The 26071-nt window shown below is 52.6% G+C and overlaps 11 protein-coding genes across 11 annotated transcripts; 4 read left to right on the top strand and 7 right to left on the bottom strand.

Annotated features, from left to right (window-relative positions):
* Positions 1 to 577: 577 nt before the first annotated feature.
* On the top strand, positions 578 to 1255 carry J4E90_002207 (uncharacterized protein; the record flags this gene model as incomplete). Its single annotated transcript, XM_051431788.1, has 2 exons — positions 578 to 980; positions 1038 to 1255. The coding sequence occupies 2 exons, from the start codon at positions 578 to 580 to the stop codon at positions 1253 to 1255; spliced, it is 621 nt and encodes a 206-aa protein (XP_051294922.1).
* Positions 1256 to 2861: 1606 nt separating this feature from the next.
* On the top strand, positions 2862 to 4004 carry J4E90_002206 (uncharacterized protein; the record flags this gene model as incomplete). The annotated part of the gene is made up of 3 exons (XM_051431787.1): positions 2862 to 3254; positions 3307 to 3421; positions 3478 to 4004. The coding sequence occupies 3 exons, from the start codon at positions 2862 to 2864 to the stop codon at positions 4002 to 4004; spliced, it is 1035 nt and encodes a 344-aa protein (XP_051294921.1).
* Positions 4005 to 4161: 157 nt separating this feature from the next.
* On the bottom strand, positions 4162 to 5013 carry J4E90_002205 (uncharacterized protein; the record flags this gene model as incomplete). The annotated part of the gene is made up of 2 exons (XM_051431786.1): positions 4162 to 4467; positions 4537 to 5013. The coding sequence occupies 2 exons, from the start codon at positions 5011 to 5013 to the stop codon at positions 4162 to 4164; spliced, it is 783 nt and encodes a 260-aa protein (XP_051294920.1).
* Positions 5014 to 5374: 361 nt separating this feature from the next.
* J4E90_002204 (uncharacterized protein) lies at positions 5375 to 5928 on the bottom strand (the record flags this gene model as incomplete). Its single annotated transcript, XM_051431785.1, has 3 exons — positions 5375 to 5714; positions 5761 to 5811; positions 5858 to 5928. 3 exons carry the CDS (start codon positions 5926 to 5928, stop codon positions 5375 to 5377), a joined length of 462 nt encoding a protein of 153 aa, XP_051294919.1.
* Positions 5929 to 6156: 228 nt separating this feature from the next.
* J4E90_002203 (uncharacterized protein) lies at positions 6157 to 7623 on the top strand (the record flags this gene model as incomplete). The annotated part of the gene is made up of 1 exon (XM_051431784.1): positions 6157 to 7623. One exon carries the CDS (start codon positions 6157 to 6159, stop codon positions 7621 to 7623), a length of 1467 nt encoding a protein of 488 aa, XP_051294918.1.
* Positions 7624 to 7791: 168 nt separating this feature from the next.
* J4E90_002202 (uncharacterized protein) lies at positions 7792 to 9375 on the bottom strand (the record flags this gene model as incomplete). Its single annotated transcript, XM_051431783.1, has 1 exon — positions 7792 to 9375. The coding sequence occupies one exon, from the start codon at positions 9373 to 9375 to the stop codon at positions 7792 to 7794; it is 1584 nt and encodes a 527-aa protein (XP_051294917.1).
* A 939-nt stretch (positions 9376 to 10314) lies between these two features.
* J4E90_002201 (uncharacterized protein) lies at positions 10315 to 11879 on the top strand (the record flags this gene model as incomplete). The annotated part of the gene is made up of 5 exons (XM_051431782.1): positions 10315 to 10603; positions 10682 to 10801; positions 10861 to 11245; positions 11300 to 11368; positions 11417 to 11879. 5 exons carry the CDS (start codon positions 10315 to 10317, stop codon positions 11877 to 11879), a joined length of 1326 nt encoding a protein of 441 aa, XP_051294916.1.
* A 529-nt stretch (positions 11880 to 12408) lies between these two features.
* On the bottom strand, positions 12409 to 15374 carry J4E90_002200 (uncharacterized protein; the record flags this gene model as incomplete). Its single annotated transcript, XM_051431781.1, has 5 exons — positions 12409 to 14049; positions 14099 to 14645; positions 14839 to 14999; positions 15059 to 15198; positions 15272 to 15374. 5 exons carry the CDS (start codon positions 15372 to 15374, stop codon positions 12409 to 12411), a joined length of 2592 nt encoding a protein of 863 aa, XP_051294915.1.
* A 940-nt stretch (positions 15375 to 16314) lies between these two features.
* RNR2 (Ribonucleotide-diphosphate reductase (RNR), small subunit) lies at positions 16315 to 17750 on the bottom strand (the record flags this gene model as incomplete). The annotated part of the gene is made up of 4 exons (XM_051431780.1): positions 16315 to 16937; positions 16987 to 17320; positions 17415 to 17654; positions 17718 to 17750. The coding sequence occupies 4 exons, from the start codon at positions 17748 to 17750 to the stop codon at positions 16315 to 16317; spliced, it is 1230 nt and encodes a 409-aa protein (XP_051294914.1).
* A 1321-nt stretch (positions 17751 to 19071) lies between these two features.
* Positions 19072 to 23142, bottom strand: J4E90_002198 (uncharacterized protein; the record flags this gene model as incomplete). Its single annotated transcript, XM_051431779.1, has 4 exons — positions 19072 to 21273; positions 21322 to 22087; positions 22140 to 22343; positions 22748 to 23142. The coding sequence occupies 4 exons, from the start codon at positions 23140 to 23142 to the stop codon at positions 19072 to 19074; spliced, it is 3567 nt and encodes a 1188-aa protein (XP_051294913.1).
* Positions 23143 to 23718: 576 nt separating this feature from the next.
* J4E90_002197 (uncharacterized protein) lies at positions 23719 to 25771 on the bottom strand (the record flags this gene model as incomplete). Its single annotated transcript, XM_051431778.1, has 3 exons — positions 23719 to 25025; positions 25073 to 25452; positions 25506 to 25771. 3 exons carry the CDS (start codon positions 25769 to 25771, stop codon positions 23719 to 23721), a joined length of 1953 nt encoding a protein of 650 aa, XP_051294912.1.
* Between the last annotated feature and the right edge of the window lie 300 nt (positions 25772 to 26071).

Raw genomic sequence — 26071 nt, 5'->3', positions numbered from 1 at the left:
CGTGGGACTAGCATAACCCGTAGGTTCTGAGAATCGTCACTGGTGAACGTTCTTCAACGGCTTTACACGATATGTCATTACGACTTTCTTTACTCTGTGAGGAATGAGTATCCTCTATATAAGATACTGTAGGACGTATCTTTCCGCAATAGGCAACCCTACAGACAGTCTAGTACTTGACTAAGAACTTGCTTTATCAAATACACATAACGCGTCGCGTGAAATGATCATCTCCTTTCTACGCCGCAGTTATCATTGTCAAGCAAGCATCGCGATTCGCAACTTCAAGAGGTGGGACATGGAATGTGAAACTACACGATGCTTGAAGCTCTTTTTAGCTGTCAAACAGACATGGAATATAGTGCAAGCTTGTGCATTGTTGAAGCCGCGTTCGCATAGCGTTTGCGACACTTCACTAGCCAGCTAGTAGGAATGAAATTCACTGACTGAGCGGACTATTTATGTGGCTACTATGAGTTTCTGACTTTAATACTCACACCAATCCAACTACTGTTGACTACTGGCAGATCCCAACATATCCAATCGCCGCATACTTCCCAACACCCGAAGCGCAACCATGCCAACCAGCCCCGCACAACTCCACGGCGCAGCCTTGATCGCACCAACATACTACATCACCGTCAAAGTCCTACCACCGTCTTCATCTAGCCACTATCTCACGCACATCCGCGCTGTCGACAACCCCGCAGAAATCGCTCGCACCCGCGAACACCGCTCCTTCAGAACAGCAGCAAACGACTGGAAACACGAGCACTTCACATGGAATTCTTCCGACATGGACCGCGGCATGAACATCAGACCAAGAATCAAATGCGAGCCGGAGTGGGAAAGAGACAAAGAGGATGAGGAAGCGGCGCGGGATATACGAAACCTAGCGGAGCAGAAGGATGAAAGGGTACCTGATAAGCGAGAGGCGCTCGCTATGGCTTGGCTAGCGAGGGCAGGAAAGATGGCTGTCGGTGAGTTTGGCGTTTGTCCAAGTTTGACGGTATTTTACGATACTAATGAGTTGTTAGGTCGTGCCATATACGAACCCGATTTCGGGGTCAGGGATGAGAAGGAGTTCTTGATCATCAGCAGTAGAGCCGGAGAGTCCGTGGAGGCGAGCCTATATGTGAATGGAAAGGAGGAGAAGAAATTTATTGCGAAGGCTGTCGGGGAGAATCATTTCGACGCTGTTATGGTGCTCGAGAAGGATCTGGTCGAGCATCACAGGCGGAAGATGCGGAGGTAGTACATGTCGAGGTTGCAAGGAGAGTGAATTGTAGGAATAGATGTGGTAGGGTTCATCTGATAGTACCGATTATACCATTAGCTTGACAGAGTTACGCGATACAAACACATCAATCAACTCCTCCACTGTCCGTCGTAAACCATCCAATGCCGCATTGCGCGTATTCGTGGTCCTCCCCAAGATGAACTGATCATCGCGAACGAAGAGCATGCGAAACTCGCCATGAGTATTACACTCCAGGGCCAGATTCAAAGATAGTGGATTGGTATCGACGTACCCTTTAACAACGGTGATGATGAAGCGTAGATCATCTGGTCATATTAGCTCTTGTATACTAGGCGTCCGCGGAAGGGGACAGTAACGCTTGGACGACTTACTCGCGAGCTGGTTCTTCTCTTCGATGATCAGATTAGAAGTCACGTCCATGAGCTCTATGACGCGAGCATGGAGCGGATCTCTTGAAGGCATGTTAGATACTGAGGGCGCTGGTTGTGCACTTAGGCTGCAGAGTGGAGAGCGCTCCAGCTTGTGCCTTATACTTGCGAGGGTTTGTTGCGCGTTACAAGCAATTGGGAAGCTTGTTAGAGGTCGTGATTGCCATTGTGCTTGAGAGAATTTTAAACCCACTTGAGATGGTAAAACCTTCATATCATCGTCTCTGACGTTTGTTTGGCCTACGCAAGCCAGAACCTCGCTGTCGAAGCGCAGCCCTCAAGACGCAACCTCACAGTGTGCGCATGTTGCCCCTGCCAGACATGAGGTCCGTTGGGATGATCGCACCCGCCGAAAATTGATTCAGCACACCATGGAAATCATACGATGTAGTTGTGGTCCGTCGGATGAGGATCTCGCTTCGGTAGGGTAGGAAGGCGCGATGTTCTCACAGCTCACGTGCGCCATTCAACCGACTCTCCCGGCGCTGAAGCTAGTCATCCCCACATCAGCCACTCTGCCGGATCATCTATCTCATCAAACGACGGTAACAGCCCCAAACCTCACTGGCCTCATGCATCCCCAAGACAATCTAGATGCAGGCGCAACGCAACCGCCAAGCAGCCAGCACGTTTCAGCAACAGGGGTTTCGGAGATCATTACTCGTGATTACTCGTGAAACGTGGCTTCCTATCTCGCGCGATTAATTCTTCCGACGTCGAAGATGTTAACGTCTTGCTTCTTTGATTTTCTTTATCTTTTCGGCATCTTTTGAGAAAAATAAGAAAGTACACAGTAAAAAGCTTGGAAGATGGTCACAGCAACATGGCCGCGGCGACGGCACCTACCCAGTTATCTCGCTGTCTCGACCGCACTCCTATGCGCGTCGACTACCAGGGCGGAACTGTTTTATACAGCACGCAGTCCCGTTATTCAAGACGGCCTTATCAATAAACCTTCAACAGTTTGTCCCGTGGCCCAGGATGGCTACACTTCCGATACCTTTCCATGGACGCATCACCCTACATGCGTAGACATCGTACTACCCAGTAAAGAGAACGAGAGCACAGGATCAGATGTTCATCAGACATTCTGTGCCTACACCAATGCCAACTACAACAACGGTCGCGGAATAAGCTTTGTTGTGAGCCCCGAGGTCGCGGCTAGCGTGACGATGGAGACGTTTGGCATGAGCATTGGAGGCATGGAAGGTCAGGTGGGAGAAGAGATGGGTATGTGGGAGGTAAGATACGCGGGAGAGAAGGGAAAAGGGTTGTTTGCAAAGAAAGATATCGCCGGGATCTTTCCAGGCGAGAGTTTGATCGTGCAGACTCCTGTGCTGTTCGTCGCTAAACAGATACTGGAAATACCGGAGATGCCGAGGCCACAGCTCGTGTTGAAGCAGGCAGTCGATCATTTGCCGGAAAAGACTAGAGAGATGGTCAAGAGATTGGACGTCAATGTGGATGGCACCGTCGAAGACATTGTCGTGACGAACGGCATTGCTGTGAAATGGCCATGGGTTGACGAGCTGCCCCAGCTTTTGGCAGTTATTCCCGAGGCTGCGGTAAGTCATGACCGATAGACTTGCCTTTAAATATATGCTAACTTCAATACAGCGCATCAATCATGCTTGTCGACCTAACACTCTATGGCGTTTCGACGACTACACCCTCTCATTTGAAGTCTTCGCTCTCAAGGACATTAAGCCAGGAGAAGAGATCACGAGAAGCTGTAAGTGACCACCTCACAATGATATGACTGGAAATACCAAATTAATTACTGCTTAGATGGCTTCGAAAGACGTGCTCGCCGGCGTCGCGTGAAGTCTATAGAAGCAAACTTCGGTTTCACCTGCACCTGTCCTCTATGCACCGCAGACGACGACGCAATAATGGCATCCAACGACCGCCTCTCAGAGATCAAAGCGCTGAAATCCGTTCTACCCACCGACCCAGAGGACTCACCGCAGCTTCTCGGCCTTCTCCCCAAACTCATTGAGCACCTAGAAGAGGAAGGGCTCCTAACCGAACTACCCCAGTACGAAGAGATCCTGGCGTATACGTGGAGTAGTTTCGGGATCGAGGATCGGGCGAAGTACTGGGCGGGCAGGGCGCAGAAACATTGGGCTGTTGTAGCAGGGAAAGAGAGTTGGGAGCAGAGGAGGTGTGGGGAGTTGGAGGCGAATGTTAGCGGCCATCAGACTTGGATGACGTGGAAGGGTGATCCGTGGGAGGGTGTTGGTGAGGGGCATCCGTGGGATGAGAAGGAGGGGGATGGCCATGATCATGATCATGAGCATGGACATGAGCATTAAGTGGTATTGATCATGTACCGTAAAAAGAAGAAATGGGTTCGAAGGGAAATACGGGGTATCTGTAGCGCTTCACGTACTGCTTTGTATCTCTGACGCATTTATCATTTGCATCGCACAAGAACAACTTTATCCTTGCCAACTCGAATCTACCATTGTCTTACTCAAAGAACTTCCCATCTCCATGCACACGATCTAGTTTCCAAACAAGCGTCTCAATTTCCGTCTCGCCCCAACCACCTTCTTCAGCAGCCTTGCTCACACCATCACTCAGCGCTTTCACAAAGTTTTCGTCAGGTACGCCCGCAAACTTATGCATAGCCAGCCAGGTCGAGGGTTCGGGATGTGGTTCATCTGTTGTCGGCAGGCCCTTCAGAGCACGGGATTGCGCATTCGTCCTCGCGTAGAGGAGTTTGAAGCGGAGTGTGCGCATGTAGTCTGGCGACTTTTCGAGTGTGGAGATTTGCTAGAACATCAATATCAGTATTGACCCTCCTTCAAAACACTCAGTGTGTGTGGCACAGAAAGAACATACCTTTTTGAAGAACGCAGTAACCTGTCCTTCTGCTGGCTGCTTCTCAGGTCGAATACCTGACGTGATCACATACTTCGGCCGACCTCCTTCGCCCTCTTCTCTCTTCGGTGTCTTACCCACAATACCCAGGTAAATAACATCCATATCCGCCAAATCATAAATCACACCACTACCGGGCAGCGCACTACTCCTGAACCCTATGTTCTTGAACTCATCACCCAGCGTAAAGGCCAAGTCTTCCATGGGATAACATGCCAGAAATGGCTTCGGGTTCTGCTCGTTGCCAATAGGTGCGGACTTGTGGATATCAATGAAGCGGAAAGCAGAGTCGACGCCCGATGTAGAGACTACTTCAGGGATGTGCTCATTGTCGTACCAGGCGAGAAAAGTGGGCTCGGAGAGTATTTCGTTGGCGGAAGGGGAGATGCGGGAGCGGACGAAGAGGATGCCGGGGCCTTGGATTGCGGAGGTGGACATGGTGTTGTCTCTTTGAGGTGTCGAAGCTGAGAATTTGAGCTGTAGGATGAAAGTAAAGACAATACGATGCGAGAAGAACTGCTGGACTTTGGTGTGAGGATGTATGTCTTGCAACCCCATCTCTAGTGCTGGAGACAACTGAACGCAATGCAGGATTGGAGTATCGGGTATACATTGCCGGAGTATGGCTAACCGATACCCCGCCTGTGTCTCTTCGCTGATATCTGGTGTGATTCCGGTTGACGGCGAATCGTAATCGATTCTCTTCCAAGGACTGTAGGAATGGTCCCCATACAGCCAACATGGCTGGGTTGTGGGTGTTGTTGTATGCATAGCTCAGCAGCTCTGATGCCAAGGTATATCACAGCTTTGATTTCTCCGCCAGCAGTTTTTCTAGACCAGTCTTGAGCTGGTCACTCATGCCATCCTTTCCAGGTCGGCGGCTGTCGCGGTCCACGAAGACGTGAACGAACTCGCCGACGGCCTTGACCTCGTCTTGACCCCTTTCGAAGACGCCGATCTCGTACGTGACGGAGCTCTTCCCAAGCTTGTTGACTCGTAACGCTAGGTCTACGACGGAGGGGAACTCGACAGGGGCGAGGTAATCACAGTGCGAATGTACAACGAGGCCGATCTGTGGAGAGGTAGGCGGGTGCAGTGAGCAGTGCTGTATGAGGTATGTGTTGACTACGGAGTCAAATCTGCAAATACTCAGTATCAGTATCCCATTTGGTATTGAAGACATACAGATAGTAATAGACGCTGTTGTTCATGTGGTGGTACATGTCATTGTCGCTCCTTCCTACTGTCAGTACCGACAAGGGCCTCGCGCGAGAAAACGCACCATCTTGTCCTGTATTCGAGTTGAAACTTGTAGTCGCCCCGTATACGCGACTTCAATGCCTGCTGTGCCATGTTGTCTCTGCTTGTGGTTGGTGTTGGAGGAAGACGCGTCTCGGACATGAAGTCGACGGGCTAGTTGGCTGCGTCACCCATCAGCCTCGGCTTGCGCAGCATGGAATTCTCCCACACGCACCTCAACCACTCTCCCCCGCGATTCTGGCGCCCTCTCCGCGCATCCTCGCATACCTCGCCTCCAAGGGCCGCCTGCCTGTGCCCAAGACGAGCACAGGCTCTCCCTCCATGGCCCTAGTGCCCTCGCCCCCGCGCGACAAATACCCGCCCCTGCCCGACGACAAATTTCCCTGGAAGGAGCCCCCCGCCGTCGCAATCACGCCCTGCGATCCCTGGCCGCGCCCATACTACCTCGAAGATGGCCTGCGCAAGGTCACGCCCTACCACTTCACATACAATACTTTCTGCAAGGAAAGATGGCGGGGCAGGGAAATTCTCGACATCTTCTCTAGCGAGTTCCGCGACCGCCCAGCCGAGTACTACAAGCAGGCCATAGAAGAGGGTCGCGTAGTTATCAATGGCCAGCCAGTCCCGAGCACGAAGACGATAGTCAAGAACGGCGATGTCATATCCCACACCCTCCACCGCCACGAGCCTCCGTGCACCGCGCAGCCCATCGGCATCGTCCACGAAGACGACAACATGATCGTCATCAACAAGCCCGCCGGCATGCCCGTACACCCCGCCGGCCGCTACAACTTCAACTCCATCATCGAGATCATGAGGGCCGACCGTGGCTATACCTGGAACCCGTTGCCGTGTAATCGACTCGACAGGCTCACCAGCGGCATTATGTTCATTGGCAAGCACAAGCAGGCGGCAGAGGAGCTGAGTGCACAAATCAGAGGGAGGACGGTCAAGAAGGAGTACATCACGCGAGTGGTAGGCGAGTTCCCAGAAGGAGAGATCCTCTGCGAGAAGCCTATCTTACAGATCAGCCCGAAGCTCGGTTTGAACCGCGTGCGCGCAAACGGCAAGGAAGCGAAGACGGTCTTCAAGCGGTTGGCATACTACCCGCCCAAAGACGACGGAAATAATGGCGAGAAGCAGGATGGAGAGACAGGCCCCAACGGTCAGCCGTGGAAGAAACTCCGCGGTTACTCCATTGTGCGCTGCATGCCAGTAACAGGCCGCACCCACCAGCTCCGCGTCCACCTCCAGTTCCTCGGCCATCCCATATCGAACGACCCCATATACGCCAATCAGCGCGTGTTCGGCCCCACCCTCGGCCGCGGACAATCCGAAGACGAAGACGACGAAGACATCATGTCCCGCCTCTCGCGCATGGGCAAGGAAGAAGTCGCCGATGCAGTCGCATACCACGACGAAATGGTCGATGCCTACAACAAAAGGAAAGCGGAGCGAATGACCGGGGAGAAATGCAAAGTGTGCGATACAGACCTGTATAGCGACCCGGGTGTGCACGAGTTGGGTATCTACCTGCACGCGCGCAGATACAGGTGTGAAGAAGGGAAGTGGGACTATGAGACTGGCTTGCCTGAATGGGCGTTGCCACCACCTGGATATGAAGGCCCTACAGAAAGCACAGCGGAGTCTGATCCTTTGGCCGTGGACCTCAAGAAGCTGGGGTTGGAGGACGATGAGCCCAACAAGGAGACACCCACAAACGGCACCAAGGATACAAATTCAGCAGCTGTGTCGAAAGAACCGGCTGCTGCTAGTGCTGCCGCCTGATCGTTGACGCATTGAAATGTGCTACATTTACATATAAAAGTCCGAGCATATAGAAGTTTTGAGATACCCACCAATGTATTCTTACTAGCAACGTCCTAATGTCCGTGTCCTGTGGTGATAAATCTCTTGGAACAGTCGACTCCATTGCTCGGGATATCTAGAGCTGAGCTAATCGTCATCATCGTCATCGCTGTCATCAACTAAACTTTTCAACTTGCCAGGTCTCGTGTGCCTGTACCCAGCGAGGTCTTGATCATCGTCATCTGCATCTGCCTCATCGCTCTCTTCAGTGTCTCCCTCATCCTCATCGTCCTCGTCTCCGTCCCCATCTTCCTCCTCATCATCCACACTACCCGTCCGAGGCGTCCCCTCCCTCTCCCTTAACTGGGCTTTCAGCCCATCCAGGATAGTACCAAGCCTTGCTTTCAGATCTGGATTCCAAACCTTACTTATCTGGCCGTCCATCTCTTGGATCTTGCTCCTCAACTCTTCTGCTACCTTATCTTCCTCGTCATCTTCTTCGTCATTATCGTCGCCAGAAGCTCCAGGGCCTTCTTCGACTTCAAGCTTGCCGCCGAATGCAGCTGCGAAATCGTTGGCGACTTTGCGTTGGGGAATAGCAAAGATGATGTTCTCGATAGATGGAAAGGTCTCAGCGCCAGTCGATGGCGGCTTGTTGTTCTTCTTGCCTCCAGATGAAGGAGCAAAGCTACCACCACCCAAGACCTTCGCGAAAGCCTCTGCAACATCTCTTACCGGATTACCATACGCTCCAACTCCCCACGCCCCAAGCACTAACACCTTAACCCCCTTCTGTTCCGCTATCCTCAACACACTCCTAATCTTGCTCTCTACAATTTCCCTATCTTTCTTGCTTAATCTCTTCTCTTCATCTTCTTCTCCTTCTAATTCAGGAAATCGTAACATCCCCGCACTGATGACGTCGACGTACCAGCGCTCAGTCGGAGACAGCTCACCGGCGCTATCGCCAAGAGGGAGAGCAGAGCGGAAAACGAGTACGTCGTGTGTGTATATGCCGCCGTATTCGGGGAGGCGGTAGAAGGATTCTTTGAGCGAGGGCAGCAGCGTTGTGCGTGCGCAAAGGGATTCTTCGGCGGAAGTGGCGCCTGTTAGGAGACCGCCGCCTGGACGGAGAGGAGAGGCCATGTTCAAGATGCATGGGTTGGGTTGTTTCTTCGACGTCTGCTTTGATGTGGTGGTCGCATCGTATAATGAGGGGTTGGCTAGCATGTGTGCAGCTGTGAGGGCATCCGTCGTTATCATGCGTATGCATCGCGGTCTCCTGGATGGATCGGGTGATGATGTTGCGGTACTATTCAAGTTGAGATTTGATAGCCCTTTGTCGAGAGAATCACTGCGTTTCTTGCCTCTTCCCTTTCCTCTTCCCTTGCCAACATCTCTCCCCACATCACCATTCCTTGCATCCTCCTCTTCAACGTCGTCTTTCCCACCTTTGACCTTCCGCCTCCCTTGACCCTTCCTCTTCACATAGCCCGTATCTTCACCACCCTCAACACGTGCACCAACCCTACTCTTACTATCCTGCCCCACCGTGCCGTTCGGCCCCGGGTTCGGAATAAGCTCACTTCCGTCCGCACCTCGCCTAGCTCTTACATTTGATGCCAATATTGCAGGAACGACTTTGGTCACCACGTGCCGCGCTTGTTTGGCTCGGATATCTTTGCGCACGGCGGGTGGCGCAAGACCCTGGGATTTTTCGGTGCGGCCCATGACCGCGGGATTGCGCGTATCTCTAGTTTTCTGGTCGTGGGAGTGGAAACCTTCGTAATAGAAGGAAGCGACGTTACCAAAATCCTGAGAGGGTTTTGCTCAAGTTGTTGCTGCTATTCGCGAGTACTATGTTGGTTGGTCTGGTCATCGCTGGTTGGTTGAGACTATGACGTTTTTGAGCGGGTCTGGAGCTAGTGGAGCTAATGCCCTTCGCTCGTCGAGCTGCTCCCCCCTTTGCTTTCTACATGCACCACGATCTTCAGGCCCAGGGCAGGCGTTGGTGAATGTGTTGCGCATGTGCTCCTTTCCATTGCTCAGATCACACCCCAAGCGTGGCCGTACTACTGACAATCCACTCGTACCATTACATTCCTAGGTCTCGGCGGAACTCTTACATAATTGTAACAGATCTGCAGTATCTCAATGACTTTGACTCTCGTCAATCGGATTACGCAGAGCTCGATACGCGTTTGAAGGTTCAGTTGTTGAAGAAAAGATTGCGCGAATATCCACAGCAATGTGCCTAAAGAAGACACGATCTCCTTCCTTCATAGTCACAATCTGGAACCCAGTCCACGATATGGAGAACAAAGCCGCTTCTGGGCCGTCTTATGTTGATTTACCGCTCAGCCCCCGTTTCTGAGAGGCGGTTCAGGTCCAACAGAACGCGCGTTCATCACAAGGTGGGCACTTCGCTCCGCCAATTTGTTCTCGAGAAGGGGGCCTCGCGATTGCATCATATGGATGAAGTGGGCACGACCCAGCTCAACAAGGGCGATAGAGGATACTTGCCTTCGTCCCCAACCACAATCTAAGTCTTAGCATCTTCGCGTAACTCTTGCTGAATTCATACATATACTGCCTTCCTCTCCTTTCCTCCTTTCTTCTTCATCTCTTCTCTCTCCATATATTACCAACAAACTGAACATCAAAGACAAGATGTTCTCTCTAGTCCAGTTTTTCGGACTTCTTACTATGGTGATGGCAACCGTCTTCGCCAACTTCGGCAACAAGTCCGTTTGCGAGCCTCTCTTCTCGGGTTCTGGCCCCAAAGTCTTCCCGGACACCCCCGAGGCTTTCCAGGCCTACACTCCCTTCTCCGATGCTGCATCATCGGCCGTCACTCCCCCTGGCTACGTCCAGTCTTACTCCAACCTCCTCACCACGTACGATGAACCATCACAGTTCGTCCACTACGTGACTATGGACTCGTACGATGTCGATTTGTGTAAGTACGACTCCGCACTGGAGAGCATCACACCAACAAGTGCATCATGGCTTCAGAAAGTTTACTAATTACTTTCAGGTGCTGCCGAGTGCGACAACGACGCCAAGTGCAATGCTTTCACCATCTTCTTCGAGCGCCAGCCCGCCCATGCTCCTCACGGCATCCATTGCCCCAACCCTGAGTCTACGACTCATATCAGTACGTTCCTTCCTTGGAAGAGTATGTGAGACATCAACTAACTTCCCGTCCACCTCCAGAGTGCGACTTATGGTCAGGCACCATCCTCCCCAACATCGCCATCAACGAGGGCCAGACCCGTGAGGTCCACGTCGTCATGGCCGGCGCCAATGCCTACGTCAAGGACGTTGTCACGCCCGATGTCCCTGCCGGCTATGCCCTTGAGGCGTACGCACTCGGTGCTGCCATCGAAGCCCCTCTTGACTGCAACGGTGAGGACACCTACATGGGCATGAGGTACTGGCAAGACGGCAAATTCGATGCTCAGAGGTGCATCACCGCTTGCGAGGAGACCAATGATGCTTCGGGCCGCCAGTGCCACTTTGTCAACACGTACATGCAGCGTCGCAACAACGTCCCCGTCGTCCAGCACTGCGCCATGTTCTCCAAGTACTGGCCCATCGAGTGAGTTCACCCACGAACTATATTTACTGTGACATTTCTCTGACTGGAATGCAGATTCGCTACCAACGTCGGCCAGCTACGTGGTAACGATGAGATTGACATCTCCGAGACTAACTCTTACGGGTAAGCTCTTCACTACCTCCCTCTCGGCATGTACTAACCCAGTCATAGTATTCGTCACATCGTCGGCGACTTCGCTGCCTGCCTGCCCAGCGACAAATCTGCTTCGGTCGCATCCAGCACGCTGGCGACCATGACTCGTGCCAAGAACCTGCTTGCAACGCCGTCTTCCTCCTCCTTCGACTACCCCAAGATCGCTCCCGAGACATTCAGCGACTGGGACCCAGTCAAGGAGACTACCACATACACTACTCCCACCGCCACTGCTTCTTCTTTCACCACGCCCATCATCGCCCCGGAGACCTTCTCAGACTGGGATCCCGAGTACGAGACGGCCACTTTCGATAGGCGTCGCCTCTTCAGTCATCGTCGCCAGCTTGTTAGGCCCACTGGCACAGAATTCATCACCGATGTCCCTGATTTCGCCTCGGCCTTCTCTGCTATCCCTGCTATCCCTGCTATCCCTGCTATCCCTGCTATCCCTGCTATCCCTGCTATCCCCACTATCCAGTAGATTGCCCGCTCGCTCGACATGACTTATCATGTCAGTGGAAATGACGTCGCAGGCGTAGAGTCTGCTTGTCAGATCCTGCAATTTACGAGGTAGCGCGGACGATAACAGCAGATCTGGACACGGACATGATCAGCCATCATGGTGTTTGAGCTTTTGGTCGTTGATTTGGTTCCATGGAGCATGGCCCACTTTGAGTGACTGCTTGAACCACACAAAAACATCAGACAATAGAAAATACCAGAAAACAATATAAAAATCGAAAAACTAAAACCTTGTAATCTCAGTGTCCCGTATCTGGTGACATAATGATTGGTACAAGTGAAACGAGAACTTTGTGTTTGATACTTGGCGAATTGCAGAATGAGGACCTTCTCGAGAAAGTTTGTTAAGTAACTGGACATCGTTTCCCATCTGCATACTTCATTGTGCTGCGACACACTTCCAACCCAACCCTGTGCGCGAGTTGACACCAAAGACTTGTAATCTGCAGAACTCCAAACCCCATATACGCACGAACGCCTACATCGCATTACTTCTTGCCATCCCCCTCCCCATCGCTCCTCTCATCCGTCAGCCTACTAATCTGACTAAGCGTACTCATGCGGCCCAGCAAATCTGGTCTTTCCGCTTCCTTCTTGTTCCCAGCCGTCAGCGCACTCTTGTCGCGATTCGTCCAGAAGAGCCAGCTCTGGCCGTTGTACAAAGCAAGAGGGTTGGTAGAACTAGCTCTTTGCCCTTGTGACTTCTCTTCGTCCTCCGGCTCAGCAGTAACAGTGTACGGTTCTTTGATCGGTGACGAGGCTTCAGATTGTGATGCACTGCGTAAAGATGTGGTGGTGCGGTCCATGGAGATAGATGTCTTGGGTGTGCCCGTGGGCTTGGTGTCGAAGGTGTCGTTCGTTTTCGTGGGATGTAGGACGGGGGATTCGTGGGGTGTCGAGTGAAAGCTTAAAGCGGCTAGGGACTTTCGAGGGGAAGCGCTGCGGCGTGGAAGGGAATTCGTTGAGTCAAAGCTGGCGTGCGATATGCTTTGTCGCCATGTCATGATCCGGTCGTTTGGTGGTTGTGTAGATACACTATCTCGCCGTGATCGGCTAGTTCGCGATATGATGCTGCTGGGTCGACCGATACCCGACATTCTCTTCATGGATGCTGTATCCCATTGTTCGCTCAGCCGTATGCGCTTTTGGTGGGCGCAATCTTGTCTGAACACTTTCAGCGCTCCAGTATAGTCTGCTGTAACGATGATGTTGCCGCCTCGATGTGCCGAGCGAGCAACGTAAGCTGGGCTTTCCGCAGCTTTCTTGAAGTTGGTATCTGTGGGTGCGGGTGTTGGAAGGGCTGCACCGGCCTCTGTCGGCGCCCGTGATGAAACGACAGATTCGGCTTTTGATACTAGCGTGACCGGCGGTGGGTTGCAGACGTCGAAGATGGGATCCTCCGATGCGCTAAGCAACTGTCGTGTCTGGATGGGTGCCATGACAGTACACGTCGTGATAGAATTATGAGCTTCGAACATTTCCACCGGACGATGATTCCTCTTCTCGCCCTCTGCCGTAGATGTCGTCGACCAAATGTACGTTTTCCGATCCTCGCTTCCACAGATAATGTGTCCACTGCTATCAGCAAAGGTAGCTCGTATCTGACTGCAGTTGTTTTCGTGACCACGGAACTTCATCTCTAGAGTCTTGTCCTTCATGTTGTAGATGCGCAGCCTCGAATCATTGCTCGACACCAGTAGCTTCATCTCGCCACTCTCGCTTCCTGGAGGCCAATATGTTGCTTGGATTCCAGTAATCTTGCTGCCCTTCGCATTTTGACCACGAGTCGACTTTACGTGGAGTTGCGCCTGCCACTTCAATCCTTCGGTATCGTAGAACATACAAAGTCCGCCAAGGGTACCGGCTATACACGTCTTCCCATCGGGTGTAAACGCTACTGACGTGATCATGTCTGGAACAGTGATCGAAAACGCCACGCTCTTGTCGGGGATGCTCCATAGTCGCAACTTGGCGTCAAGTGATCCAGCTAGGAAGAACCGATCGTCTGTAGGGTGAAACTCAATGGAAGGAACAAAGTCGGAATGCTTGAATGTACATAGATTCTCGTCTCGGCTAACGTGCCATAGTCGAACGGTTTTGTCCATGGAAGAGGATAGCAGAAAATTGTTCTGAAAGCTGTCAGCTAATGCGTCAATGCCTCCCATAAACTCGACATACCTTGCTCCAGCTCAAATCCAGGATCGTCGAAGTATGTCCTTGGTATTCGCGGACGGGCTTCTGCTGGAAGACTGGTGCGCTGAGTTGGGCATGCGGATCGCTCTCAGCATTCTCATGTGCGCGGCGTCCTTCCGGGCTGTCAATCACGGCCCACACCCGAATGACTCTATCCTGACCACCAACAGCAAGATACCTCCCATCTTTGCTGAACTCAACAGCCCAGATGGGATTCTGCGTAGCGGCTGACCCAGACTGAGGCGCAGGGTTTGATCCCGCAGCGGGGGGACTCTTCTTGTCCGATCCGGAGCGTAACTCCTGCGCCAGGAATACACGGTCAAACTCCTTCTCCTTCTTAAACTTCGTCCTCACTTTAATGTATGCCGGAGGATGCGGTATCTTCGGACTGAAGCTGAGATTGTCGACATAGAGCTGGGCATCCATACCCTCTGGTCGTCGATCGTCTGCCTCAGAGCCATTGTCGCTTGCGCCATCGAGGGTGCTCTTCTTTTTGTTGCCTCCGATGAAGCGACTAAGGAATGACACTTTCCTACATCCATAGTCAGCCTTACCGGTCACACCTGGAGCTAGCGTCGGCAATGACGATCAGGCCAACAAGAGAGCGAAGCGCGAGCTCAGCCTCGATACGCTGGTCCTGAACCTCAGTACGAAATACGCGCTAACCCTTGGCATGTAGCCATATGACACTCCATGCGTTCTCGTGAACGAATATGTGCACTTACTTCTTGTCTGCCTTGGCCCCGCTTGTGTCGCGGGTTATCTCTCCACTCAGTTTCTTGTCTGCGTTCGCTTCGTTCGGTGACGTTGGCGATTGGATCGGCTCGGTGTTCTGGGATCGTAGTTTCTGTACGGCGGGCGACGTATTCGTTCTCTGTAGGATTTGCTATACGATAATGCGCAATTAGCGTCCGTCTCCGCATCTCGACCCTTATCTGTACATACTTGCGAGAGCGGGTCCATGGGTGTTTCCGGCAGCCTCTCTCCATCGCCAATGTATCCATTGTGTGTTTCGCTTGCCGGTTGCGCAGAGGGTGTGGTGGGGCTTCGAAGTTTGGCGGAGAGTTTCTTGCTGGACAATGGGCCTGCGGATCCTGGAGTAAGCATCTGTCAAGTTGCGATGTGACTTCCAACAATGGGTGCTGGTGTGTGACGTACCGTTTACTGTGACTGAAGACGCGTTCTCCTGGTTCTGGAAGTAGGAGCCTTTGGCGTTGGCAGGTGGGTCTGTCACCTTGATCTGGGGTACGGTGTCTGCCATGTTGACTTGTCACGAAGCGGCATGGATCTACCCCGGCGCCACCTCAATGGTACTTGACACACTTCGCTGAACACACGGATTTGCGTGCTGCGACTTGATTCAAGTGGTAATCATAGAATATGCACGCTGCACTAGAACAGCGATAAAGTCGGATTTTGTTGCGGAGGGTCGCGGATGTTTACGAGCTAGCCTGTCGTTGTCTGGTGCACCAATTCTGTACGCAAATGCAGGGACAGGATTACCAATATCCCCATAGCGTGCGATTGGTTTGAAAGCAAGCAGTCAAGGTGTCGCAAACTGCAGAGCTGGAGATGGCGCTGGACAGCCTGCAAGTATCCAGCTCGCTTGTGGCAATTCCACCAGATGGCAGCCGCGGGACGCCTCACGCATGGCTGACGTCATAGCTGGCGGTACCTGAGCGAATCCTTCCAAGGGCAAGGTTGGCGCCTGGGCGGCGCGTAGCATCTGCAGAGGAAGTCGCGCGCATGAAGGCTACTGCGAGTACTCCACGTGGTAGGAGATATGGGCAGGTATCGGCAAAGCTTGGTTCGTTCAAGCGCATACTGTCGCGTGGCGTGTCGGACCGAAGCTGCATGCGTTATGCACGAGTAAAATCATCAACCCTTCACGCGTCAGTGCAGATGTAGTAGTGGAGACATGTATATATGTAAAGTTTCGTATTCGTGATTATTCAAAATGATGTAGTCGTTGATCCCATCGCTGCCGCGTACCATAGCTATCCTACCGCATCACTCATCCAAGAGGCCCATCCCAGCTAGCTAGCAACGCCATGACTCCAAAGTGCGAAGAGTGGTTACTTCAACAAATGCAAAGGGGGTATGTGAACAATGATGCCCGGCATCCGTGCCAAACCCAAGCGTCCGAAGTGTTGTACAGTAACTAAATCGCAGATAAATAGCAAAAGAAGAAGGCGAGGCGTCTAGAAGTCCTCGTCGAAGCAGAAGTCTCCGGACTGGCCTTGGGGCTCAGGAGCGGGCGAAGATGAGCCGTCCTTCTCGTGCTTCTTTGTGCTAGCCATGACACCAGCCTTCTGGTAGTCACCGACGCGCTTCTCGAAGAAGTTGGTCTTGCCGGCTAGCGAGATGTTCTCCATGAAGTCGAAGGGGTTGGTGGCGTGGTAGGCCTTGGTGTTGCCAAGAGCCAACAGCAGACGGTCAGCAACGAACTCGATGTATTGGCACATGAGCTTGGCGTTCATGCCGAGCAGAGCACATGGCAGAGCGTCGCTGAGGAACTCTTGCTCGATCTCAACGGCCTCGGTGATGATGGCCTTGACAGACTCGAGGCTGGGCTTGTTCTTGAGGAGAGAGAAGAGAAGGCAGGCGAAGTCGGTGTGCATACCCTCATCGCGGGAGATGAGCTCGTTGGAGAAGGTAAGACCGGGCATCAGGCCACGCTTCTTGAGCCAGAAGATGGAGGCGAAGGAGCCGCTGAAGAAGATACCCTCAACAGCAGCAAAGGCAACAAGACGGTTGGCGAAAGTGGAGTTCTTGTCGGAGATCCATCGCATGGCCCAGTCGGCCTTCTTGCGGATGCAGGGAACTGGAACGCGTTAGGTGATGTTACAAAGCGCGTTGTAGGTTTGACTTACTGTTGTCGATGGCGTTGAAGAGGTAGCGGCGCTGCTTGGGCTCGCTAATGTATGTGTCGATGAGAAGAGAGTAGGTCTCGGAGTGGACGTTCTCCATCATGATCTGGAAGCCGTAGAAGCATCGCGCCTCGGGAATTTGTACTTCGCTCGAGAATCGCTCGACGAGGTTCTCGTTGACAATGCCGTCGGAGGCAGCGAAGAAGGCGAGGACGTGGGAGATGAAGAAGCGCTCGTCATCGTTCAGGCGGTTGTTCCAGTCGTGGAGATCCTTGGAGAGATCGATCTCCTCTGCGGTCCAGAAAGAAGCCTCGGCCTTCTTGTACATCTGCCAGACCTGTAATAGACATGTCATTAGTATGTGTATTGCTTAAGTGGGGTTTGACGCGTCTAGTCACGCGTAAAGCGCGTTAGATCGGAGTGAAACTTACATCGTGGTACTTGATGGGGAACAGGACGAAGCGTCCAGGGTTCTCTTGAAGGAGGGGCTCTTCGGCCTCCTCCTCCTTGATCGTGGGCGCGACAGTAGGCTTGACCTCCTCAAGGTCATCCTCGAAGTCATCTGGGATGCCGACGATGGGCTTGAAGGTGTTCTCCTTCTGTGCCGGAGAGAAGTCAAGCTTCTTTGCGGGCGAGTCGTTCATCTTGAGCGAGTCAATCGCGGATGCGACCTTTTGACGCGTTAGCATGGACGCGTCTTGCTGGGTACAAGTACCGGAAGTATCGCGACGTACCTGCTTGGAAGGCGTAGACTCAAGAGCAGACATTGTGAAGAGAAAATATGTGTGAAGCTCTGGATTGTATGAAGAAAGGCGAATGTGCAGTCAGGATTACAAGAGGTATCGCTGATGTGGGCTGATGATGGTTGTGGTGTAGAGAGAGACGAAGAGCACACGCGACTTCACTATAAATCCGCGTCGAGACGCTAGCACGTGACTGGGCGATCGGCTTTGGCCAGCCACTAACGCGCCTTCCTCGCGAAAAGACGCTATGATCTCATCCATGTGCGGCTTCGATCACCATGACTTTTGTGGCCTGTGAACATCGAATTACACTATAAATCTGCCTGAACTACATAATCGAGTGCGCGCATTCCAACGACACCCATATTGCGTTCTTTTCGTCTGTTGGTCGTCGACAATCATCGTCAACGTCTTCCAGCGCGTCGCCCAGCCACGAGCTTTCACGTAAAAACCGTCTGTGCCAGACGCGTCGCAACGCGCTATGAGTCGACTCTCCCCACCATAACATGCAAGGACCGTTTCCGCGACTAGTTAGTCCTGCATTTGGCGGCTGAACAAAGGCTTGGAAATACATTTGAAACCCAGATTGGCCCGCCTCGAGGCCCGTCTCGACGCTTGCATTGGCTGCCATCTGGCCGTGCTCGTTCCGGCCTCGGATCAGATTAGATTTTCTCTGATAATGATCTGACGCTGATGGCTGGTTGGCTCCACTCGACTCGACACACGCCGAGGTGCACATGTTTTGGCCCGAAGACGCGTCGTGAGACCGTGTTGGACGCGTCTGAAGCTGTTCCGTCTATGCGATGCTCACCTTCCCCTGACTTGATCCCTTATCCCACACATACTTTGTACGGGTTTGCGATCTCGATGGCGTTACTACACGAGTGATCCCCACTAGTTGACTGGACGACGCGTGCTCGGACGCGTCTGAGGGTAGTCGCACTAGGTGTGGGGGAGACCACTCGGCTCACTATACGGCGGAAGTTCGCACAAAACTAAGATCCGCTAGATGCACATGTTCTGGAAGCAATTTGGGGGCTTTTCGATAGAGGTTTAGCATGGTTCAATCGTTGATCGTGGTTGAAATGCGTCATCGGCGAACTATATTCATGGCATCGGCGGCGCGAAAGCCTGCACTGTAGGCAGACCCGACCTAGATCTACGCTGGCATTGCGTGACTCCTTGATTCACACTACAAGGCGTGACTAGAGTGTGTCGCATTCAATAACAAATGTTTTGAGTACAAGTATACATTGCCTTGCATACTACGTGCTTGCTCCCATATCATAGTCTGAATGCAGCAAACCTCGGGATCAACGCCGCATCGCCGCCCACTTCATTCCCCTCAAACCCCCAGTCCCCAGATCAACGCCACTAACTCCGGGATGCGGAAAGGTTTACAGATCGCCTCATCCACGCCTGCCTCCTTCGCCATATCAATCTGCTCTCTTCTCGCGTTCGCACTGACCGCGATAATCGGTACATGCCCGCTCAACTCGCCATTCTTCTCCATCTCCCGTATTCGCCTTGTGCACGTCAATCCGTCCATTACAGGCATCTCAACGTCCATAAGAACAACGGAAAGCGGAATTGGCGGTGTTTCGCTTGGTGTCGGACAGAACGATGTGCGCGATAGCTGGGAGAGAGCCTCAAAACCGTGGTTTGCGACGTGAATTGTGTGTCCCAGCTTTTTGAGTTGGGTGGATAGGACGCGTTGATTTATGAGGTTGTCCTCTACGATGAGAATGTGGTATTTGTGGTCATTGATTGCTCTCCCATCTTCCTGATCTTCTATGGGGACGGCGGTAGGCAGTGCTCCGTCGGGGGTTTTGATATCGCCCTGGATGATCTGAGCCTTGGACCGACTCGACAGGCTGTCTTTCTTCTTGTGACCGGTTGTGGTTGAAAGGGTACTTCGGTCTTTTGCCCTCCGTGATTTGATGTAGAATGTGAATGTTGACCCAACATTGTGAACGGAGGATACGCCGATGCTTCCGCCTTGCATTTCGGTGAGTTCGCGCGAGATGAACAGGCCTAAGCCTGAGCCGCCATACTGAACATGTGTCTTTGGGGTCGCCTGCGAAAAGCGAAGGAATAGTTTGGCTTTATGCTCGGGAGACAGACCGCATCCTGTATCTTTGACAGTAAAGTGTAGATAAAACGGCTCGCCAGCGTTGTTCCATTCGGCCTGTGTCAAAAAATCTTTTCTGACGGCTTCCTGAGGCACATACTCGACATCGGGTATCTGTTCTGCCTCGCGTGATGCGCTCATGATTATTTCTACCTTGCGCATTTCTTGGCTTTGGGTAAACTTAATGGCGTTAGTGAGCAAGTTGATGAGGACCTGTAGAACTCGGCTGGGGTCCAGTATCGCCCAATCAATGCTCAAATCCGCAATGGACGAGTCACATCTTACTTCCAGGTTCACGCGAGCTTTGTTCGCCTCGTCCTTGAACATCTTGTAGGCGTCCTGTAGAAGAGCCGAGGGTTGTAACACTATGGGACTGATGACCAGCAGCTTCGAGTCCAATTTTGACAGAGTGAGGATGTCGTCCACGATTCGCTTTTGATGCGTAGCGCAGGCTTGTATCGTATCGACTGCGTCTATACTGGTGCTGATCAAGCTTTTTAATTGTGTTTGAATGACAGGTTGTAACGCCAAGGTATCTCCGCTCGCGAGTCCATTGCTTTCGTTCAGTGATGAGTATATGGAATCTGCGCATTGTACCATCGCGCTCAATGGATTCCGCATCTCGTGAGACGTCATATCAATGAAGTTCTCCTGCTGCCTTTTTGCCTCGAGCGCTTCTCCGACTCTGTTCTTCTGAATAGCTTCAAGCCATACCATGTGACTGACATCAGTCATGGTTCCCGTCACAGTCTCATCGGGATACGCCGTCTCGCTGACAAGAATCCAAGTGGGTGTCTCAATACCGTCAGGACCCATCCACCTCTTCTTGAGGTTTATTGAGAAGGTATGTGGTCCTCGTTTGCGTCTGGCGACCTCGATTTCATGAACACATCGGTCTATCAAATCGTCATCGATAATAGTTCGCCAGTCTACTTGATCGAAGGGCACTTTGGGATGGTCGGTAATGCGGAACCACTGGTCGTTAACATATCTCATCGTCAAGTCTGGGTTGAGATGATATAAACCCACGGGTACAAGCTCTGTGAAGGAAGCCAGACGTCGCTCTGCTTCCGATCGCAATAGTACGGATTTAGTCGCTTCTTTCTGAGCACTGATATCGGTATTGCATCCAAATATGCCTGTGACAAGCCCGTTTGCACCTTTGATAGGCATGCATGCTGATAATGTCCAAAGAACGTTGTCGGCAGCAGAAATGTCGCCGCCAGCTTCTCCACTCTGATGATTCGGGCTTGGTCGCTTCCATCGTATCTCGAATGTCGCCGGTGCGCCGGATACAAGCATCTTCCATTGGCTATCCACCATGGCTAGGTCCTCCTCAAAGACGCACTCCTTATAAGCCGACACCGGGACCTCGAGAAAGTCTCTCCGGTGGCCAGTCTGAGCAAAGTACGTTTCCTGACTTGAGTTTAGTTACATCCAGTTTCCTAACCAAAATGTTCTTACGTTAGCATGAAGCAATATGCCATTGACATCGATTTCAAAGTACCCCAGGCCGACTTCATCCGCGATATCGTGAAAGTTGCGGAGCTTTTCAGCTACGTGACTGGCTTCCAGTGTGAGATTCGCAACTTCTGCATTGAGAGCTGCTCGATCTCTCGCAGCTTGTGCTTCCTGGAATTCTCGTTTCCTGATCTCCTCCTCGTGAAGTGCTACCGAGGCCGCAGAGGCACCGAGCAAGTTGGAAAACACTTTGATCCAGTCCTTGTATTCGTCGTCGAACGGCCGCCGCGTGTTCAGGCCAAGCAGAAGGTATCCCACGATAGTTTCATCGTAAGTCCTGATTGGGACTACTATAAAACGTTCTATGGGATCTCCAAAGCCTCGCTTCTCGAGATCATGGTATAGCGATTGCGGCAATACGCCTCCTTCTTCCTGGTACACAAGTGCAGTCCCATCTCTTGCTGCGTCGCGCATAGCGCGAGCTAAGCCATCGTCGCTGCTTATGTCCAACTGCGGAGGTATGGCCGGGTGATTAGGCTTGTAGCCGATAGACCATTCGAGCGTACATTCACTAATTGGTCCTCTCGGTGATAGGTCGCATTCTGCCATGTCATGTAACTCGCACTGCGAATACAGAACGGCTGCCGGAAAGTCGTATTCGAAAGACCTGACAGCTTCGGCTAAGCTGTGCCAGAACTGTTTGGTGCTTCTTGCCTTGCTAGTCAGTTGGCCTACTTTGAGCAGGGCAGCGACACGTCGTTCCAATAATCTATGTTTGGTGAATCAGTCTGTCGTTCGTAGCAAACATGCAGGATGCCTACCTTTGTTTCGTCACCTCAGTCACGATGGAATACATGCCGTCGATTTTAACACCAACAAGGGGTACCAAGCTCCATATGAAGAAGGCTTCCTCTACAAAGCCAAACCGTTCAACCATGAAATGATACTCTTCTTCTGGAGCATCTGCGAAACGTGTCTGCTCTGAGCGAGCCATCGTGGCACTAACAGGATCGGCGAGTTCAGGCCTAGAGCGAGTTAGATACTGGACCATTGTATGTGCGCGTGAAGTAAATACCAAGCATCAATAATACTTTGACCAAGGATAGCGGGATGCCTTGAGCCACTAACGGAGGCATACGCGAGATTGTACAGTATGGTATGCTCGGGACCAAGGAAGAGAGCCGTTGGCCGCGTTTCCAGCATCAGTGTGGTGACCAGAACGTTGAGCTATCAAGCTGTTAGCACGAATAGTAAGATGTCTTAGCACCGCAAGGGAGCTACATACTAGTAATAAGTTAGCAAGACATCTTGAGAGCTATTCGTGACGGCTACTTTACCCTCATAACCCCAGGAACTGATTGGACCCAGTGATGTCTTAGACCAATTGACATTTCGTATATGTTCGACATGTGCGCGTAATTCTGGCGACTGGATCTTGACGGTAAAGATGGTGTCTGGCACTGGTTGCAGACGTGGTGAAGCCAGCCTCCCTCGGGCCAATTGCGCGGGCTCCTGCAGGTGGCCATGCTGTTCATCATTTGGCGCTGGCTGCTCGATGATGGTGACAATCAACCAGCGCTTGCATGTGAATTTGGCCCATTTGTATCGGCCATGCAGGAACTCATTTTGATGGCGTGCTGCAACTCTACTCGCAGGATCCCACCAGTCTCTCAGCGCGGAATGTGACTGCAGCGATGATGCGATATGTTGAATCGTGAGTAGGGCGGTGTTGACATGATAGATGATGGCAGTCGGACCTTGGCAGTCGACGATAAAGGTTGGCCGTGGGTCGCTGTCGTATAGCTCCCGGATGTCCGCTTCCATGGTGGCAGATCTGCGTCGTCAATGCCGTAATTGGATGGCGCGTGGAGAATGCTGGGGATAGTCGCGGGAAGGCGCCGAAAGCGCGCCGGAGGTTATTATATCGTTCCTATCGCATGCAGTGGCTGAGATGAGTCCGTACTCTTACAGTGTGCGAAGATGCAGGTGTTGCAGCAGGAAGCAGGTGCACGACTCGGCCGGTCATGGGAATTCGGAATTCGCTACTTGCCACCATGGGATTCCTGGCGGAGCGACTAGTTGACGCAGCAGTGACCTAGATCCGCATCGTCCGTCGTCGTCCCCACCCTACGTCTATTGTCTAGAACTTTGGCATGCACGCCTTGGTAGTCTTACCGAGCCGATTGGAGCAAGGCGCGAAATGCTGCGAGTTACTGTTTCACGCAAAACGCCTGTTCTTGTACAAATAGTTATTTTCATCTAAAGCAGTTGTTGCTGATTGGTGGCCGACTTCAATATCGGTCCTGGGAGATGCAGTCACATATGTACAACCCATAAACTTTGACTGATCCCTGTAGCGCCAGGATATGCATGTCACGAACGCCTGGGTCAAATCAAACCCTACCCTAACATTTCTCCCCAGTTTGGCACCACCACGAACTTTCCCTTCACTCTACCAAGACTTGTTGCATCGCCCCCGTCCTCTGGCGCCGTCTTCTCGCTTTCAGGTCGGAGGCTAAGGCTAGCGACTTCCTGGAGGAAACTGGCCTTTTGTCCAGGTGTAAGCTCGTAGCTTGTGCCGCCCCAGTCCAGTGTCGTGCGGCCGGATTCATGCACACGCAACTTCCCTACCAACCCACTCCCGAATCGTACGCCCTCCTTTGATCTAGCAGAGGGGTCGGAGAAGCTGCCCTCTTCGAGTTTGATCTTTGGATCAGGCTTGACTGATGGCTGCACGGGCGGTTGAGCGGGCTGAGGGTCGGAGGTCTCTTTCTTGATGGACGGTGGCTCCACCGCAGGCATAAGGGGTGGTATTTGAAACAAGTAGACGTTGTTGTCTCGTACCGTAGGCTTCTTCTCCGTGCTGGCGGCGTCTGCCATAGGTACATCGCCGGATCCGTCGACCTGGGGTACTTCTTCTGGACCTAACTCGGCTCGGATATGACGTAGATTGGACTGGAAGCGTGCCCATTCAGCGCGATCCTCATCGGTTTGGAGGATTGGCTCTACTATAGGTTTCTTTCTGAGTTTAGGCTTTCGTTCGGCATCCGGTGACTGTGGTTCCTGTTTCTCTGCGGGCTGAGCTGGAGCGTCAGACTGACCCACCTGCTCGGCATCGACCATGTTCTCGTCTTCACTAGTAGGTTCAGTCTTGACAACGACATCTGAGTCTTCTGAATCATGCCAGACGCCCTTGAACTGTTTCCGCGAACCTGTGATCTCCATGTCCTTCGGTTTGTTCTTGGGTTTCCGGCTTGTTTGTTCGGATGCAGCATCTTTGAGTGACTGCCCACTCGCTTCCGCCTGCTCCAATATCTTCGCCGCAGTCTCTGAGCTTGCTTCTGTGTTGATGCCAAATGTCCGTTCCTGGTGTTCTTTCCTGCCAATGCGAACGGGTAAGGCTGTTCTTGCTCCGCGTAAGGTGGGTGCGCTTTTGGGTTTGCTTTCGTCTTCGTCGGATGAGATTTCGATCAAGTCGATGTCTTTGCGTGGCACATCAGCCTCGTCTTCTTCATCAGACGATACGAGGCCGCCATCTTCTCTCTTGATAGATGGACCACCTCCACTTCCGCCTCCACCTCCGCCACCTCCACCCGACCGGGAACCAGACCCTCCATAGCTGCCGTCCTCGTTCTTGACGCGCTCCGCTCTTGAGCCCGACCCGGATCCGAAACCAGAGTATCCGCGATTTGGGTTGTTCTTCCTATCTAGTCAAAGTCAGTACGTAGAACCATTGCCAGAGCGAGTGACATGCCTTCCTTGGAGCTGCCCAACGAGAATGGTCCACTGGCAACACCACTGAATCCACCTCTAGCGTTTTTCAGCTTGCTGGCTTCTCGTCTTGCTGCCCTTGTTGCGTCCGCCTGCTTCCTAGCTTCCGCTGCAACCTGCTCCTTTGTCCTTTCTCGATCGCGGGCAGCCAATTCTTTTGCGATAGCGTCTCGTTCCTCTTTGCTCCTTCGCCCGGTAAAGGCGGGGGTTTTGACGCCCCTCTTCCCCCGAGTTGTGCCGCCGCGGCCGCGTACAGACGGTGATGCAGATCGCGAAGGAGGCACTGAGCCCTGGAGGCTGCCGAGTCTTTGCACTGGAGCGCGGGAGGATGGTTCTGCGCTAGGTTGGGGTGATGCGACAGCCCTGTTGTACGTATATCAGTACTGCCGTCAAGTAGATGTGGGGACAGAGCATACGATGCAGTCGCTGAAGGCGCCTCAGAGGCTTGCGACTCTATGGCTTCCGACGCGCCATCACCACTAACTACGGGTTTCGCGTCGCCGTCTTCTTGCTTGGGGACCACAGGCTCAGCAGCAGCTTCCGAGGCATCGGCGGTAGCTGTGCTTTGCGGGGTCGCATCTGTGGATTCGCTCGCGCCAGTCGTGGCTCGCCCTGATACTGCTCCTCCTCTTGCGCTGCCGCGAGCGCGACTAGCTCCCCGTCCTCTTGGTTTTGGCGGCATTGCTGTTGTACGAGTGTTGTTAGAGGGTAGTGCGTGGTGACTCGCGCAACGCTGAGAGTCGCAAATATTTTGGCTATCGATAACTCGTTAGCTCCAACGCGACGTCACATGTCTAGGTGAGGGGCCTTGACTAGCCTCTGGCATAGACCTGTCGGTGCATAAGCAGATGCTCTCGCATTTAACTTTTCATTGTGCAATGGGCCTTGTTACATAGTTATAGTCAAAGAAGCATATCATACCAAAGGCCACGAGTCTCGGAACATCATCTAATTCATTTCCTGACGACCGAAGCCTCGATCC

The sequence above is a fragment of the Alternaria incomplexa genome, assembly GCF_024043165.1.
Source record: "Alternaria incomplexa strain BMP 0042 chromosome Unknown scaffold_2, whole genome shotgun sequence".
Classification (NCBI taxonomy): domain Eukaryota; kingdom Fungi; phylum Ascomycota; class Dothideomycetes; order Pleosporales; family Pleosporaceae; genus Alternaria; species Alternaria incomplexa.
The sequence above is the reverse complement of the archived record's forward strand: the minus strand, read 5'-3'. Positions and strand labels throughout refer to the sequence as shown.